The sequence below is a fragment of the Oreochromis aureus genome, linkage group 10 (assembly GCF_013358895.1).
Source record: "Oreochromis aureus strain Israel breed Guangdong linkage group 10, ZZ_aureus, whole genome shotgun sequence".
Taxonomy (NCBI): domain Eukaryota; kingdom Metazoa; phylum Chordata; class Actinopteri; order Cichliformes; family Cichlidae; genus Oreochromis; species Oreochromis aureus.
In genome coordinates this window covers 1,888,787-1,905,860 of record NC_052951.1, presented here as the reverse complement: position 1 = coordinate 1,905,860, position 17,074 = coordinate 1,888,787, and the positions used below count along the sequence as shown (strand labels likewise).

The 17,074-nt window shown below is 41.0% G+C and overlaps 1 protein-coding gene across 4 annotated transcripts; it reads left to right on the top strand.

Moving 5' to 3' along the window:
* The first annotated feature begins 899 nt into the window (after positions 1–899).
* On the top strand, positions 900–11,980 carry pdzd3b (PDZ domain containing 3b). 4 transcript variants are annotated; one of them, XR_005614701.1, is made up of 12 exons: positions 900–944; positions 3,614–3,641; positions 4,888–4,952; positions 5,034–5,245; positions 5,336–5,534; positions 5,629–5,765; positions 5,888–6,092; positions 6,175–6,371; positions 6,507–6,716; positions 6,807–7,022; positions 7,115–8,468; positions 11,169–11,980. XR_005614701.1 is itself a non-coding variant. In XM_031748039.2 (11 exons), exons 1-11 carry the CDS (start codon positions 908–910, stop codon positions 7,148–7,150), a joined length of 1,539 nt encoding a protein of 512 aa, XP_031603899.1. In that variant the 5' UTR covers positions 900–907; the 3' UTR covers positions 7,151–9,787. The 4 variants fall into 4 exon arrangements, 3 of the variants coding, with proteins under 3 accessions (XP_031603899.1, XP_031603898.1, XP_039474829.1); XM_031748039.2 differs by lacking the exon at positions 11,169–11,980 and having other exon boundaries at positions 7,118–9,787; XM_031748038.2 differs by lacking the exon at positions 11,169–11,980 and having other exon boundaries at positions 7,115–9,787.
* The last annotated feature ends 5,094 nt before the right edge of the window (positions 11,981–17,074 follow it).

Here is a 17,074-nt window from a genome sequence, read left to right as displayed (position 1 = left end):
TCTTTCTTCTTCTGCTTACTCCTTATCAATGGTGTGGTGGAGGAATGTGGATGGCACAACACAGAAGAGCAACCTCATCAGGCCAGGACTCTGCAGTCTATTTACACCTACAGGCCAGTGGACACTCTTTCAATGATGAGGATGTACACATCCTGGACAGGGAGGAACGCTGGTTTGAGTGCGGAGTCGAGGAGGCCATTTACGTGAAAAGGGAAAGACCATCTCTGAATGGAGGAGCCGTTGCGTCCAAATGAACAGAATCAACGTTTTGGGATGTTTTGGGATTTCCTTACCGGGATGATAGAACATGCATCAAGACATATTGGGATCAGTATTGGTATCTGGCCCTGTAATTACTTAGTATCAGGTCAACACTTAAAACTGCAGTGTTGCACAATACAACTGCTCCTCTGAAGCTGAGCAGACATTTCAGGCTCAAGTTACCTGTCTAACATATTTACTACCAGGTCATATGTGGTCATTAATGTTTTCAGCTGAAATAGATGACTGACTTCTGATTGCTTACCATTCTCTTCCATCTTCCTTTTGTCTTTATTTCCAGTCAGTCAGTTCAACTTTGAACCCGTTCTTGAAATTTTATCGCAAAGTTTCTGTAGCTCAGGCTTTGACAGCCTATCACTTGGGCACACATGTAGTTTTAATTAAAACCAGTTTTAACTAAAAGTCATTTGTTGAGACAGAACAGAAAGTCCTCGCACTTTCAGTCCACAGAACTATGCAGCACAGACATCACCCACAGGCATTGGGTGTAAGCTGAAATTATCACACACAGATTAAACATTTACCCCAGTGTATCTCAAGGGGAGGAGCCCGGGAGGAGTCTCTCCGTGGAATCAAAATAAATATTTGGACAGACAGTGCTCCCACTGTGGCCAAACTGTGGCATATGATGGGAAAGAAACACACCATGAAATCAAGCAGAGGTAAAACATTCAAACTTCGAGCGTTGTCTTTGTTTTTTATTCAGTCGAATCTATGTTGTGCTTTTGTTCTGTATGTTTTAACCTTATGTGCGCTTTATTTTTCTGTTTCCTTATATCAATACATGTGTATCACATTTCCTAGTATTCTACTGTAAAGCATTTGGGATTTATTTTAACAGAAAGTTGCAATTAAACAGTGTTGACATGATTAAATAGTTAAAGTTAATGAATTATAGATTTAAAATGTTTCAAAACTGGATACTTCCAGGAAAAAAGTAGAAAAGATTAATCATAGTTTATTATTCATACTTCGAACAGCTTGTTCTAGTTTTCCCCAGACCGAGCTGAGCTCCAGGAGTTTGTCTTTGAGAGTGTCTGCAGGATCACCGTGTCCTAGATCATTAAAAAAAAAAGGTTTATCGGGGAGGGTAAGCAAACAGTGACCCATTAGCTGCACTCAAGTACCTGCAGTATACGCTGTTCTGCCCATATGTTCATGAGAGCTGCGTAGATTTGCTCTGAAATCTGGATTTCTCTGGGAGTAAATGGTTTAAGCATGCCATTTCTTTTTCATGTTTGTATTCATTTTACACTGTGACAGAGAAACAAGGACTCCATGTAGCTGGCATATTTGACCACAGATAAGGAGTGTTGTAGATTAGAGGAGGAAACAAGTCTCTGACTTTTTTAAGTCAAAGATTTTCTTTTTTTGGAGACGTTAGTCGAGTCTATTCTTGCTCCTTAACAACAGCAAAGTCATACTCTTAAAAATAAAACGTTCTTTCCTGTCAGTTTTCTGTCAGGGCTATTGTAATATGAAAAAAGTCAGATAATTATAGAACATTAATAATTATGTCTCGGGCTATACATGCATTATATAAAAAAGGGTATTTTCCCACACCTCTTCAGTCCCAATGCCACAGGTGTGTAAAATCAAGCATCTAAGCTCTTTACAAACACTGGTGGGTCATTTTAGAGAGTTCACTGGGGTCGCTCATAAAACCCATAAAAGTCTCCACCGCTCAGCTGGCTCGATACAGCGGAGCTCCAACATCAGCACAAACACTGAGCTCCTCTTTAGTCCACAGAGTGTATGTTCTTATGTAGGAAAGGCACTGCTAAAGTTTACACTGTTTCTTTTAAAATTGAAAGTGGTCGAAACCAAAATGAATTTAGATAAAATAGCCACTTTTTTAATTTATTCATTTATTGTTCAGTTAAATAAATTTAGCCCTGGAACAGACTGGCAAACCTGTTGACAGCGAAGCCTGTCTCTTGCCCAACATCAGCTGGGCTGTGCTCCTGACAGTCTAAACTGGATAAGAGAAAATGGATGGAAAAGTATTTAACACATTCATTTGTTTCATTCTGTATCGGTCTTGTATTTCAGTGGCAAGGTGGCACACAGTGGTCTCTTCTTCCTGTGCGTGGTGAGGTGCAGAGATAAAGCTGTGACTGTGTTTGAATGCCAGATAAATCCAGTTTTTCTGGTAAATTGCAGTAAAAAATTGTTACAAGTTTAGTAATGTGGAGTTCACAAGAATGCTGTCCGAGGGGGTGGTACCTTAGTGGGTACTGCTGTACAAGTTGATTCTGTTCATCTGAACGTAGCGTTTTGTGGGAGAAACGTTTCATCATCATCCAGGTGACTCCTTCAGTCTCAGCTGACTGCAGGTTTCCAATCTTATCAACAGTACATTTGCATAATGACTGAAACCAGCCCACTGAAGGAACAATGGGCTGTGAGGTCAGTTCCTTAATCATAATTGTGCAAATTCTCCTGACTATTGATCAAAGAACACTGATCAATGGCCATGAGTCCCATTCACAGAGAGTTGGGGAATGGCTGCAATCACAGCATTGTAAGATGGTGACAGATGGACCCTTAGGCCCCCTCCTCCATTCAGAGATGGTCTTTCCCTTTTCACGTAAATGGCCTCCTTGACTCGGCGCTCAAACCAGCGTTCCTCCCTGTCCAGGATGTGTACATCCTCATTGTTGAAAGAGTGTCCACTGGCCTGTAGGTGTAAATAGACTGCAGAGTCCTGGCCTGATGAGGTAGCTCTGCTGTGTTGGTCCATCCACATTCCTCCACCACACTGTTGATAAGGAGTAAGCAGAAGAAGAAAGAGTGAAAACAAATTAGTCTCTTATAAAATCTTACTGAATGTCAGTTTAGCCTTCAGATTACATCTATAAAACAACACTCATTCATACAGCGTGATGTCACGCACTTTTTGGACGTTTTCAGCTTTCAGGTTTTTGAATTCCTTCGGCTTTTAGAGAGGACAAAGATTAAAGATAATCAAACAAATTCAGTCCCTGTTTTATGAACCCTCTACTGATAGTCACCAGTCACATCCAGCTCTGATTGCGCAGCTGATGATTCACCGTCTGGCAGACAGAACATCGCAGACTTTCACAGAGCTGCATGTTCAAATTATGTTTTTAATATTAGTAAGCTTTAATGTGCCAACAGCAACTGATAAAGAATAAGTTCAATAAAAATTGAAAAATGGATAATCTTACATATTGTGTGTGATATATATATATGGAAATATTATTATAGAGTTTATTATTATATATTAATATTAGATTATTATAAATGTACTATTTAAACGTCATACATACAGTTTCTTTGATGTTCACTGCAATTTCTCTTTCGAAAGGTTTGGTGGCTGATGGTGGTTTGAGAGAGTAAGTCTGCATTTCATTTCATTTCTTGCATTAATGCGTTTGACTTATTTCAGTGGTCATCAAGTTGGAGAATCAAGTTATAATTCTGCACCTTTAAAAAAACTAAGCTGAAGTTATAATGGCAACATAGTTTTGTATTTTCTAATTATTATTTTATTTTTTAATTCATTTTGAACTTTACTTAGTGTCCAGAATGGATTTTCTTCTTTCAGATTAGTTTTTAAAGTCTTTGAAAACGTTTAGTTTTAGTTTAGTTTTCATTCGTTTCAGTGTTTATTATTCTAATGAGGACATGTGTCATCAGCTCAGGTATTACAGTAAAAACTAACTAAAGCAAAGTTTACTTTATTTTTTTTAATTATTATTATTTTATTCTATTTTCCAAGTTCCAAGTTTAGTTTTAGGTAAATATAAAACAAACAGATGCAAACTCAATCTGAACAAACCAACAATGACCAAAATTGACCCGACAGCCTCGAGACACACAAGGGGAAACATAAAACAACAAATGATCTAATAGCAAAAAAAAACATAAGCAACTGTTTAATTGCTTCTTTAACTCAGTAAAAAAATACAAAATAACAAAGTATATAACTCAAGAATCAAAATTTTATTTTTGACTAGTCATTTAGCAAAATGTGGCATGCACCAATCAGCACTTCCTGTAATATTCTAGGGCCCATCCCAGGCTCACTTGATGCCAGCAGACATACAGACCGCCCAGCACCAGTAAAAGAGGGAAAATAAAACACAAGATAAATTTAACAGTTCAGTATGAGGAATAAAAGTGAACTAAATGTGAACACTGCAAGAAGATTATGGTTCAACATTTTTGTTTTCTTTATGTTCATGTATGTCGTGATGTGCAATGTGTATCAAAACTAACACACCAGTGTGTTACGTGACCTCTAGATGCACGGGGTTACCAACTTTATAGATGTATAACTGTCAGTGAATCTACCACCGTTTGAATGGCTTAGCATGCTGACTTTTGGAACCGTGTAATCTTTAAAACTCTCGATACAAGATAAGACCAATTATGAAATATGCAAAGTGCAATTAAAGTGCACTTTGCATAAACTTTACTGCATTAAATGTAGAAAGACACAAAACTAGGAGCAGCACCATGATTACAGCGCACTCCGTGCTGTACACGCTGTATTGCACACAGAGTGAGAATTACTTTAATAATTTATATTAGAACTTACTATGAAGTTGTCATTAAAGTACGTGTCTCTCTTTTAAGGAGATTTACATTTAATCCTAAAGAGGGAATAGACAACCCAGTGATGGTCATCACAGATGATGCAGGTACCCCGCTTGCCTGTGTAGTAGCCATTGGGGAAAGCCTGCTTGCTTTATGACGGTGCTCTTGTGTATCTCCTGGTTCAGACTCTGTGTGGACGCCAATCCCACGCTCGTGTATCCTTAAACGTGAGGATGGCGAGTTCTACGGCTTCCATCTGCGTGTGGAGAGGGGCCGTCAGGGACACATAATTAGAAATGTGGTGTCAGGTGGGGTCGCAGAGCGTAGCGGCCTTCGAGACGGAGACAGACTGCTAGAAGTTAACAACTGCTATATTGATGATGTTCCTCACCCTGAGGTAAGACAAGCTCCCTTCATAGTTAAACAGAAACCACAGAAGCAACACTAAAGCTGTCTGACTGGATCTGTTTCCAAATGTATGAATCAGGTGGCTAGGAAGATAAAGATAAGCGGACACCAGTTGTGTTTATTAGTGCTGGATGGAGAGGATTATGAACGGGCTGTGTCCCGAGGTCAGGACCTGAAGCGTCTGGCCCACATGGATGAGAGCTGCAAACCACCCAGGCTTTGTCACATCACCAGGGATCCTGTTTCAGGTCTGGGCATCACCGTTACTCCTTTGGAAGGTAAAACGTCTCCCCGTAATCGCAAGAAGCCTAAGATTTGAGATCGAAGTGTGTGCAGTGTTATTCAGATGCTGCTCTTGTTTCGGCTCCGTAGGAGAGAAAGGTCGCTTTGTAGTGAACCCAGTGGCAGGAGGAGCAGCTGAAAAGGCAGCGGTGTGCAAGGGAGATCGCCTGGTGTGGATAAATGGAGCGATGGTGTCCGATCTCACACACTCTGCGCTCAGCAAAATGGTTTGTGGACTTTTTGTAACTGTTTTCATAGATTTTGGCCTCAGAGTGATGCAACAGATAACGCATGTACAAAGAAAAAAACACCTTTGGTCTAACAATAATATATTTATATTTTATTGTAGATGAAGAAATGTGGTGATCACATCACCATCTTAGTGATCGACAGTGAGACTGAAAAGAAGTACACGCAAAGGAGGCTCCCCATCCTGCCCACCATGGCTACCCCTCATCAGCTACCTTATAGAGCTCGAACACTCCACCTGATCTCTGTGTCTGAGAGCTTTGGTTTTCTTCTACGGCTGGAGAAAGCGCCATCAGGACGCACATGTGAGATGATGAAAAATTGCAGAAAACTGAATCATTTTCACTGTTTTGCTGTCAAATAAACTGGGTACATATTAACCAACAGATCACATTCTGCGTGAAATGACCAGAGGCAGTCCTGCAGAGAGGGCGGGTGTGAGGGATGGAGAGCTGCTGCTGGAGGTCAACGGCGAGTCAGTGGAGTCACTGAAGCATGAGGAGGTTGTGGACAGAGTGAAGCTGAGCGGACGAGAGGTCTATCTCACCACCATCACTCCCAAGGGGCTAGAGTTTTATACACAGGTGGCCATCACTTACCACATACATGCACTGCTTTTCCAGATGTTTCAAGTGTACATCGAGGGTTGTGCACCCATTTGGAGGCCACACCTGATACTGTGATATTGTTACGTCTTTCCTTTGTTTTCTCTCCTGCAGCTGGGTCTGTCTCCGCTTCTTTTCTGTGAGGATGATGCAGCTGATGAAGGAAAGGAGAGCAGTGTGCCGACTTCTGCAGAGGAGAATTCACCACCAAAGGAAATGGATGTCTCAAGTAATCTTAGACTCTGCTCTCTCCAGAAAGGCCCTTTGGGATTTGGTTTTAAATTAGGCTGCGACCCACAGAGTCCTGGGACTTTCATCAGTCAGGTTTTAGTGTTTTTTGCATAAACACACACACAGAAAAGTCATAAGCTTCAGTTTTGTGTCAAATCTTGTAAACTTTCATTTTACTCATAGGTTGCTTCTGGGGGTCCTGGGCAGAGTGCTGGACTGCTTGTGGGTGACATAGTGGAGGAAGTCAATGGACAAAGCGTGGAAGAAAAACCTCTGGAAGATGTGACTATGCTTGTGGAAGAAGGAGGGCATATTCTTTCATTGCTAGTCACACATAAGACATGCTACAACAAGATGGAAAAGACTGAAACACCCAGCAAAGATGTCACTCGCGCAGAGGTGACAAAACGACTAAACAAATAGGAAAAAATGTATTTCTGAATTCATCAGCAAGCACAGTTTTTAACTTTGCGTTTATATTTGTATCTCAGCAGGAGGAAGAAGATTACGAGATATCAGCTTTGTGAGAGGAACAGATATAAATCTCGGAAGACATTTCCCAGCACGATGCTCCCACTCAAGAATTCCAGGATTTTAATCCTTGCCAACATTTCAAAACACAACTTCACTTAGATAGGATGCAATCAAACTACTTTAATGCTACTTTGTTAAACAACATGTGACTGATCAAATTCTCCCATCACAGGCAAGATTTTTAAAAGCCTGAAAACAGACCAGATGCAAGTCCTAGAACTCTCTCAGATGACATAACCCTTTAAAGACATTTGTATCATATTTGATACATTTAATAGTTTTTGTGACTTCTACATGATCGGTGTGATCTTTTCCCCCTGAAAAAGCAAAATGAATTACGCAAAACATTCTTGAGCAATAATTAAAAAACCAAAAAGGTGTAGCAAATATTATGCAATTAAATCAATTTCATCAACACTCCAATAAAAAAAACAATGATGTTCAGGCTTTATTAATAACGCTATGAGGAAAAGAAATCACACTTCTGTTGTGTGGCTTACCTTTTCATAACAGCTGAATTCTCCAGAACAGTCCCACATATACAAAATGCATAAAAGTAGAAACACAAGTCAAACTACAGTAATATGCACATTTTATTGTATTTTTTCTAAAACAACGTTTATCTGAAAATGTAATTTACATCAGTGACAACACACTTGGAGTGCAGAGGATGCTTTTTTAGTGCCTATGTAATAAATTGCACAGACAAAGACTTAAAACACAGAAAATGAAAATAATAATGAAGTTTCCAGTGATTGTCTCCTTTGAGACTATAATTCCCAACTTTGTATATCTACAAAAATTCTTTAGTCTAAATTTTCAGCTTTCCTCCTTCCAGCTCACTCATCTTCATAACGTTTGACGATGTAGTCGTTAGTTTGTTACAAAGCTGCTACTTTTTTTTTTTTTTAAAGAAAATAAAATCCTGGAGACTTTGTTTTGCAGTAAAACACAACAGTAATCATTCTTTAACAAAATATGAACATTTTATTGGCAAAATGAGCTATAAGGTGAAAAAGATCCAAATGGAATGTGTCCACATCAGGAGGCTAGTATGACTAATGCAGTTATTCATATATATATGTGTATATGTGCTTAAGGAAACACAGAATAAACCATACAAAGAAACAATATCTTTTATGTTTTTCTTTAAACAGGACAAAAGGATAGTGAAACTAAAATATGTCTGTTGGTCCCTTTTAACAGGAAGAAACATCTGTAAGAACCAGGCTCTGGGTGGGGGTGAGGGGAGAGAGGAAATAAGAAACGAGAAAGTGTTGATGACAATCAGCAGTGATGTCCAAAAACACTGTGAGTGAGACTGAAGCAGAGAAGAAACACTCAGTGCACTGAGCATCGTCTCATGATGCACTGAGCAACAGTCTTAGGCTATAACAGCATAACTTATCCAATTCTTATCCAACTGATCCATCCATCAAAGAGGAAAGTTTAGTATTTAAAAAATTAAAAATTGAGTTGGACTGTTCCAAAAGCCAGTGTCAACCTCTCCCTGACAGCTCCACTTTATGTATGCTTATTAATCTGTCACACCTATCAGTGGCTCGTGGTCACTTAAAGCCTATGTCTGTACCTTACTACAGAGGCAGAGCATCGTTCAGTCCTGCTAGCTGCCTTTCTTGGCAGCATTTCAGGGATGACTGACTCTGCTTTCTCTGCAGCGAGACAGCTCATAACCATTTATCAGTCTTTCTTGACCTGGTGCTCCGATATCATCAGCTATGCTAGGAAAAGCTTGACTTACATTAAAAACATCTTGATGTCTAAATACTATGAAATTTGGTGTTATATTGAGTCACACAAATTTAGTCAGAAATGTAAAGAATTATAAATGCTGCAAAGTATCGTTCTTAGTCATGAATGGCTTTCACTGGAATACGTCCACTCTGTATATACAAAGGCCCATTTTAAGGAACAGTAGTTCCTGTGTTCCACTGGTACATTGTCTTATCTAATGTAAGTTTATCATGTTAAAAGTCTAACTGATCATTCAAACGAGCATTTTTTCAAAGACAGAAAAAAGATAAAAAGTTGTTTGTAATGATAGACTACCCTTCTGACAGGACTGTGTTATTTCTTTCTGTACTCCAGTTTAATTTAATGTTTAACGTTAATGTTTAACTTATGTGCCATGGTTAAAGAAAAAGTTTTCAAATCAAAATTATGTGGTGCTACAAGAAAAAGCTTTTGAGAATCTCATATGATTACAGCACGTGCAATCTCACCTGTTATTTGGAAAGATAATGCTGGGAAAGTCATTTTAGTCATTGCCTACCTCAATGCAGGAAGTAAAAACAGTCTCTCCAGAGGTGGATGAAGATCTCTCCCACGTTTCACCAGATATTACTGAGTATCAGAAGCGTGCCATCTCATCTAACCTCACTGGTACCTGTCCTAGCCTGTGCAACACGGGCTTCCTCCTGTCTGTAGAGTTGGAGTGATAACTAATGCTTGCTTCACCTTTGCATCATCCTCTTATCACAAAAATGAGTGACTTTATGTCTCATTTTTGTAAACATAAACTGAACACAAAAATGAGTCAATTTGTGTTTGTTCAGTCTTTTCTTTGTTGTAACTGTGCTTCTTGGCAATAAATGTCATACTGCTGGAAAGCCTGTTTATTTCCCCTTCAATGGTGCCACATTTGTAAGGCAGATGTGGTTGAGCAGCAGAGTTGAGTATGTGGGCTGTGGCCATGAAAAACCCATCAAATGTTCTCTGCCAGTGCCAAACACTTGTTGAGTGTCATTTACTGAATTCTGAAGAATATCTGCAATTAAACAGTATATTCTTTTAACAAATAGGGGCCTCAGTAACAAGTGGAAGAACCATACACAGCCACAACAGCCGGGCACCTCCTGGTCACGCACTGCAACTCAGCCAGTGTGTGACCAAGGTTGTGTTGGGTTTTAGTTTATTCCCAAAGGAAATACTAAAAGATATTCTGTAGATAGCATCCAAGATGTTGGGCCTAAATACCCCCATTATGAAGTTTTACCAGAGTATTACACTCAAGCTTGTATCTTCTTCTGACTTCCAAAAGTTCATTTTTAGATTAAGCTCAAGCCCCAAACAGTCATTTTATCCTGTTTTCATACAACAGAAATATTTCTACACTTAGACGACACATTTTGACACTCACACTGTTGAATGCTTTTATTTTGAAACTTGTCAATCCAGGAAGCCAAATGGAAAGCATAAAGTATAGATTTTATTTGACGAACAGAGTCAGCGTCTAACTAATCAGAAGGTTTTTAGTCCATGAAGCAGTTCAGCAAACATGTAAAGCACCAAAAATGCACTTTAGGTAGTAAAGTGTTAAAAATAACTAATTACTGATGAAAGACTCGCTCTAGTTTCCTTAATTTAATTTAATTCAGCCAGACAGGAAACAGAAATCATGAGCCTGTCACTAAAATACCTTCAAAACTTTGTAAAAAATGCTTCACCTGTAAAAGTTTCAAAGTGACCCGTGACGTTTTTTCACCAGCAGAGCAGCTTCAGTCGATGACGTCACTGAAGAGTCAGAAAATTACAAAGTTAACCTGTGACGTTCATCTCATCGTCATTATATTTGGATGTAATTGGTGGAGAAAGATCAGTTAACAGTTGGCAGCGTTCCTCGCAGCATTCAGTGGCGATTACTCTACATTTACTCCGCGTTTTTAAAGAGCTAAAAGATTTCACAGCATTTTAAGAACCGTGTCATAACTTTGGATAAGTTTGAAACCAGTCAGCTAAAGTTTGAGTTTGAATTAGTTTAATAGTGCATTACAACAGTGAGTGAGGGCTGAGGAAAACACTGACATGAGGACATTTACACGTTGCTGCTCATCGACTAAAGCGTTTTATTTGAAGGAGCAATCACACTGTAATAAGTGTAGTGGGCGTATGTTTGTATGTTCCCTATGAAGTTATTTTGCATAAATTTGTGGACAGTTTTGGCATCATATGAATGATAACAATAATCTATTTCTCTGTTTGTTGTTGTAGGGGTACCAGCCGATGAACTGGTCTTTGAACTGCTGCAGCGTCCAGATTTTCAAGAAATTCACCCGATGGTCCGCTGGCTTCAAATGGGTCTGCTGCGCGGCCTCTTAACTGAAGAAAACCTCCATGTTCTGGGCCAAGTTATTCATCAACTGCAACAACATGATGATGAGGAGGACAATCATCATGTTTGATGAGGCTGATGTTCCAGCAGCAGGGATAGGAATAACGAAGGACCCTGGGTCAATAACAGAGCAGAGATCCTAGCAGGAGAAATGGAAATAAACCTGGCCCAGCAAGCAGAAGATCCCATAGCTGAAGAAATGAGGTGGTTCTGGGATAATGAGGAGGCTGAGAGTGACAGCGACAGTGTCCCTGAGAGTGGTCCTGACAGTGACACCGATCACAGCAACACTGATAACAATGACAGTGATGATGATGGAGACAATGGTCAGGATGCCCCTGTGCTATTGCCCCCCAGCCCAGTACCGGGAGGTTCAAGGAAGACACCAAGGGAGGAGGAGGAAGATGATGAAGAGGAAGATGGGAGACCCAGAAAACAATCCAACGACTGAATTTTGCTCCTGGACACTCAGTGTTGCACCCATCCTCCAAACCCACAGTCCCCCGTCCTAACAAACTGAATCTCGGCTTTCCCCCCTCTGACGGACTGACTTAGTTTCCTGCCACCAGCGACCTGTTCACCTGACTGCCACGTACCACCTGTGGATATCTGTTCAGCCTGTGACCCACTATGATTGTGCTTACAAGTGGAATGCAACAAGTGTGTGTCTCATACCACTGGTACCTTGTTAGGTGGTGATGATCGTGCTCTTACTGGTCCCAGTTATGGAGAGAGTGGTCCTATTGGTTGGCTCCCACATTAGGAAGGCGGGGTTGGGGCCTTCCTATCTTCTTATGCTAACGTTATTAATATTGTTTGTCTGTCTTCCTCCCCTCAACCCTGACTGGTCGGCGCAGATAGCTGCCCCTCCCCGAGCCTGGTTCTGTGGAGGTTACTTCCTGTTTAAAGGGAGGTTTTCCTTCCTACTGTCACCAAATCCTTGTTCATAGGGGCTCATCTGATTGTTGGGGTTTCTTTGTAATATTGAAGGGGAGATGAAGACAGTGAAAGAAAAGAAAAAAAGATATGCTCAGGAAGGAAGTCAGCAGGCTCCAAGAAGAGGTCATACACATGGACGAGCTTTTCAAAGGCGCCTTAGAAGGACGGCTCACACTCAAGCCGACACAGACCTCCTGTAGGACCACCTAAACAAGGAAATGGAAAATGCAACACGCTGCAGGTATGCTGCCTTGACTGATCATTATACCTTACAGCAGTCTTTCTCAAACTGTGGTATGCTAGTGGTACTTGGGCTCTCTCTGATGGTATGCTGAAATCTCCATTTTTTTTAAAGATTAAATAAATACCATTGTGCAGGTATGCAAAGACGACACGAGAGTTACCGAGGCTCTTCTGGGAGCCGGAGTGGACCAGAAAACGTCTCCCCGAGCGTGAGTCCTCTATGAAGAGCAGCCTTTCCTTATCGCCAGCGGTCACGGTCGCTACAGAGCGCTGGCCTTAAAACTGCAGAGGCGGGAGGCGCTGTCACTCTGATGGTAAAAACACAGCTGCGATCCCAGCCACCATGGATGAGTTGGAGGCCCCCGGGAGAATCGTGGGGGCGCGGGAGATGCCGTCGGTGAGTCCGGGAACTATCGCCTGGATGCCGAAGCTCCTGGTAGCCAGGAGAATGTGACCCGCTTCTTCTGCGAGTGAGCGGTAATCCTTCGCAGCCAGCAGCGGGGAGTTGGTGAGGCCAGGTTGCACCGGCATCTGTCGGAGGAAGACGTGAGTGAAGAGGAATCCGCCGTCATCCGTTCCTCGCAAGGACAGCGTGCTCTCCATGAGCTCGAGAGCGGCACCATCACCCAGGCCCGAGAGAGAGGAGTTTCTCGGCCGCTCTGCATCGGAGAGGGAGTAGCGGTGCAGCAGCTCTTTAAGAGCGGTGTATTTCCCTTGGGTGGGGGGATCCCGGAGGAGGGGCATCACACGCCGGGTGGACAGCGGATCCATCAAGGCCACCACATGATGGTATTGTGTCGTCGGCTGAAACGCCACGAAGAGCAAACTGACCTTCGACGTGCACGAACCGCGAAGGAGGGTCGTGAAGCCAAAAATCCGGCAGTTTAACCGCCACAGCAAAAATTCAATCGTACAGCTCTGCTGTCACTTCCTATGGAAGCCCGTTGCCGCCACTGAAAATTTCGATTTATCTCTGTCGAAATTAAGAGAAAAGTAACTCGAAATTTTGACTTTTTCAGTTAAAATTTTGAGAAAAGTAACTCGAAAATTCGAGTGAGCGCCGCCAATCAGTAATCTACGTTAATGACATCATTTCCTTGTTACCCGGAAGCTGAAGCCCTAAGCTACAATTTTTTTTAATTGCACAAATATATCATGTACAACAAATATGACAATCTTTACAAAGAGTTTTTTTTTTTTTGTCAACTTGAAATAGTACCAGAACAGGCCTGTTTCAACATATATAGAAGACAGAGAATGAACAGGAAATCGAACCAACAACACCAACAAAAAAAAGCCACAAATGCTACAGCTAAGCTACCAGTATTACAGCCTGTCATGAATGCACAAATTGCTGATTACTTTCTGTGTGGCCTCACAAATGATGAAATCCTTGTGTTATTGACCCTGTGCACGAGAAAATGCTAACTTCCTGGTTTGAGACCGGATGTGGGGTTGTACATTTCCGGTAGCTTTACTTTGCGGTCAATCGCTACTGCGAAGATATACTCCAAAATCATGTCCAAAACTCGAAAACGGAAAGATCGTGTTAAGTTACAAAGAGGAGAAGGTGGGAACACTCACCACTGTTGTGTCATAAAAAATCTAATGATCAATTTTGACGTTTAAAGAGTTTAGATCGATCAGTTGTTTACATCACTCAACACAAGCAGAACTGCATTACTGCATGCAGAAGACATTTAAACAGGCAAATGTTCAGCATTCAAACTACAGGTGAACAATAGTCAAACCAGATGTTTCCCCATTATGTCGATATCAGCTAGTCAAGTACACACCTACACAGCAAAAATTTCAAAATTACAGTGGTCCCTCGCTATAACGCAGTTCACCTTTCACCTCGCTGTTTCGCGGATTTTTAGTGCAAGTTTGCATGCTTTTTTTTTTTTTACATCACATTGTGTCCTGCCTCCTGATCGGCTGCAGACGATCTCCTCCGTGATGTCTCTCCTGTACAGTACAGAATCGCTGCATCGATCGCTAGCAGTGTGACTCTGAAGTGCAGTACTGTATGTCCACGATGTCCATGCGTCAAAAAATAAAACTGGCTACTTGATTTCACCCATCGCTGGTTATTTTTAGAACATAACACCCGCGATAAACGAGGGACAGCTGAGAAATATAACATTTGAATCCCTTTTCTCTTTTGCTCTGAGGCGTGGGGGAAAAATATCGACAAGTCGATGAACATCATTTACAGATATATTGGGTAAATGCCCAAGACATCTATAGAAATGTAAATCGCCGCTTGATTCATTCATTTGCTTAACTTGTTTTGGACCTTAAACAAGGCGCGAATAGGACACCGGAAACAAAGCTCCCCACAGGAGTTTCCGCACCGGAAGCAGCATATGCTAACGTGCACATAGTCAATTAGCTGAATCACATAGCGTTACTATCAGCAAACGCACTCGAAAGCGCCGGTTGCGATCCGGTTTTGACTGCGTATTGCTCCCCGCCATATCCTTCTGGGTAACAAGAAAATGACGTCATTCACGTAGATTACTGATTGGCAGAGCTAACTCGAAATTTCGAGTTACTTTTCTCAAAATTTCGAGTTAATAACTCGACATTTTGGTAAAATAACTCAAAATGTCGAGTTATGGATCCTTTTTTTTTTTTGTGGCGGAAACGGGCTTCCATAGATGGGCTTCCATACACGGGCTTCCATACACTTCCAACATAAAGTCAGGAGAACAACTGCAATATAAGGTTAGTCATTAAGATACTGCTGCATGGGCTGGGCTGTAGTTGCATCATAAGGTTTTTAAAACTAAGGTTTAAAATGAACAGTGATGATAGAAACCGAGAGAGGCCGACAGTGATCACTGACTGTTTTAGGGGCTTGTTCAGATTAAAAAGAACAAAATCCAAAGCATTAAAATATTAAATATTAAAAACACAACAGCCTTAATAATCGCAGAGTAGTTTGGACTGAAGCAGGATTCATCAGGTCATCACTTAAAGATTGGATATCCCACCTGCTGTGAATGTTTTCTTGCAGTACAGTTGTTATTATTATCACATGTCACATCCTGTTTATGACAGTTAAAATGAGTAACATTCATATAAGAATAAAATTGTCAGTGTAAACTGTATGTGTTGGTAAATAGGCCTATACTACTGTACTTTAATGTCGGTCATAGGATGGTACTTTATGAGCCATGTATTTTATGAAGTAGTACTAACTGTGAAAAGTTTGAGTACCACTGCCTTACAGTGATGTCACTTATGGTCCTAATAACTTGTTTCACAGTGATTCACTGTTTGTTGGAATATAATATCTATTGTGTTTCTGTCTACAGAGGAGCTTGCATCCACTAAGAGCAGCAGGAAGAAAGTCAGGAAACAAATGCTCCGAAGGAAAAAGTGAAAAACCTCAAAGCAAACAGACACTCAAAGAAAGGAAGACGAAGAAGAGAAAGGAAAGGAGGCAAAACAAAAGATGAGAGAAGAAATTCACTGAAACATCACTTGATGATTGCACAAAAACTCAGATCTGCCAAACGGTACACCTTGCACAAAGCTTTGGACCTCATTACAGCACCAGTTGAAGATGGAGGTTTGGTCCACTCATCCAGTCTGGGTTCTGCCAACTTCATTGAAGGGATAGATCTTTGCCATGAAATGTATGCATATATTCATTAATATTGTTTGTTTTGGGGGTTTTTTAGTTGGAGAAAAGCAGGAAAAAAATCTTCAGCAAATATACAGCATCATTATTATTATTTGCATAATCATGATGAAGGAACTGACCTCCCAGCCCATTGTTCCTTCAGTGGGCTGGTTTCAGTCATTATGCAAATGTACGAATGTAAGATTGGGGAAACCTGCAGTCAGCTGAGACTGAAAACGTCCAGATGAACAGAATCAACCTTTGAAGATTTACTTACCTGGATGATTGAGAATGCATCAAGACATTATTATTATTATTGTTATATCACTCTTGTGCTGGACAGAACACAATGGATAACTTCTTCCATGTGCAGCATTGATGATGTTGAAGAAGAAGAAGGAACTGGGGTCTCCAGCTCCACTGAGGCAGCCTGTAACCTGGAGGAAGGCAGATGGAGAGGAAGTATGGTAGCAGCCAAAGACAGAAGTGCCCTGAAGCAGTACATAAAGAACAAGCCAACAAAGTGGCCAATTTGATGTAGACGTGCAAAAATATGATCACAAGTGCTTTACAATTAATGGCACAAAGTGTGTTTGAAGGGAATGAATGACAAACTGATGTGTGTATTAAACACATTCAATATTAAACTGTAAATCTGTCCTCAGTAGTTTTCTTCTCTGCCAGCTCAAACTCTGTCAGCTGCGTTCCCGGTGGGATATTGAACCTGTTTGGACGTTTCTCTACACAACAAAACATACAAATACAAACAGCAAAAGCCAAACTGCTGCTGTAGTCCTCTCATGGAGCTGCAGCAGCACTGAAAAGCTTCTTAGAATGATTTACCTGCTGAAATAAAATAGTCATAAATACAACATATAATGTTAAATACTTTGTGTTTTTGTGCCACGGTGCTTTGTACGCCTGAGCATAGCAGCCATAGATCTCCTTCTCTTTCCTCTTCAACGTGCC

Excerpts from the sequence above, each read along its gene's own strand:
- pdzd3b (XM_031748038.2), top strand. The coding sequence starts at position 908 with ATGATGGGAAAGAAACACACCATGAAATCAAGCAGAG. Across the intron at positions 5,766-5,887 it reads ACTCTGCGCTCAGCAAAATG|ATGAAGAAATGTGGTGATCA; the intron begins GTTTGTGGACTT and ends ATTTTATTGTAG. Across the intron at positions 6,372-6,506 it reads GGCTAGAGTTTTATACACAG|CTGGGTCTGTCTCCGCTTCT; the intron begins GTGGCCATCACT and ends TCTCTCCTGCAG.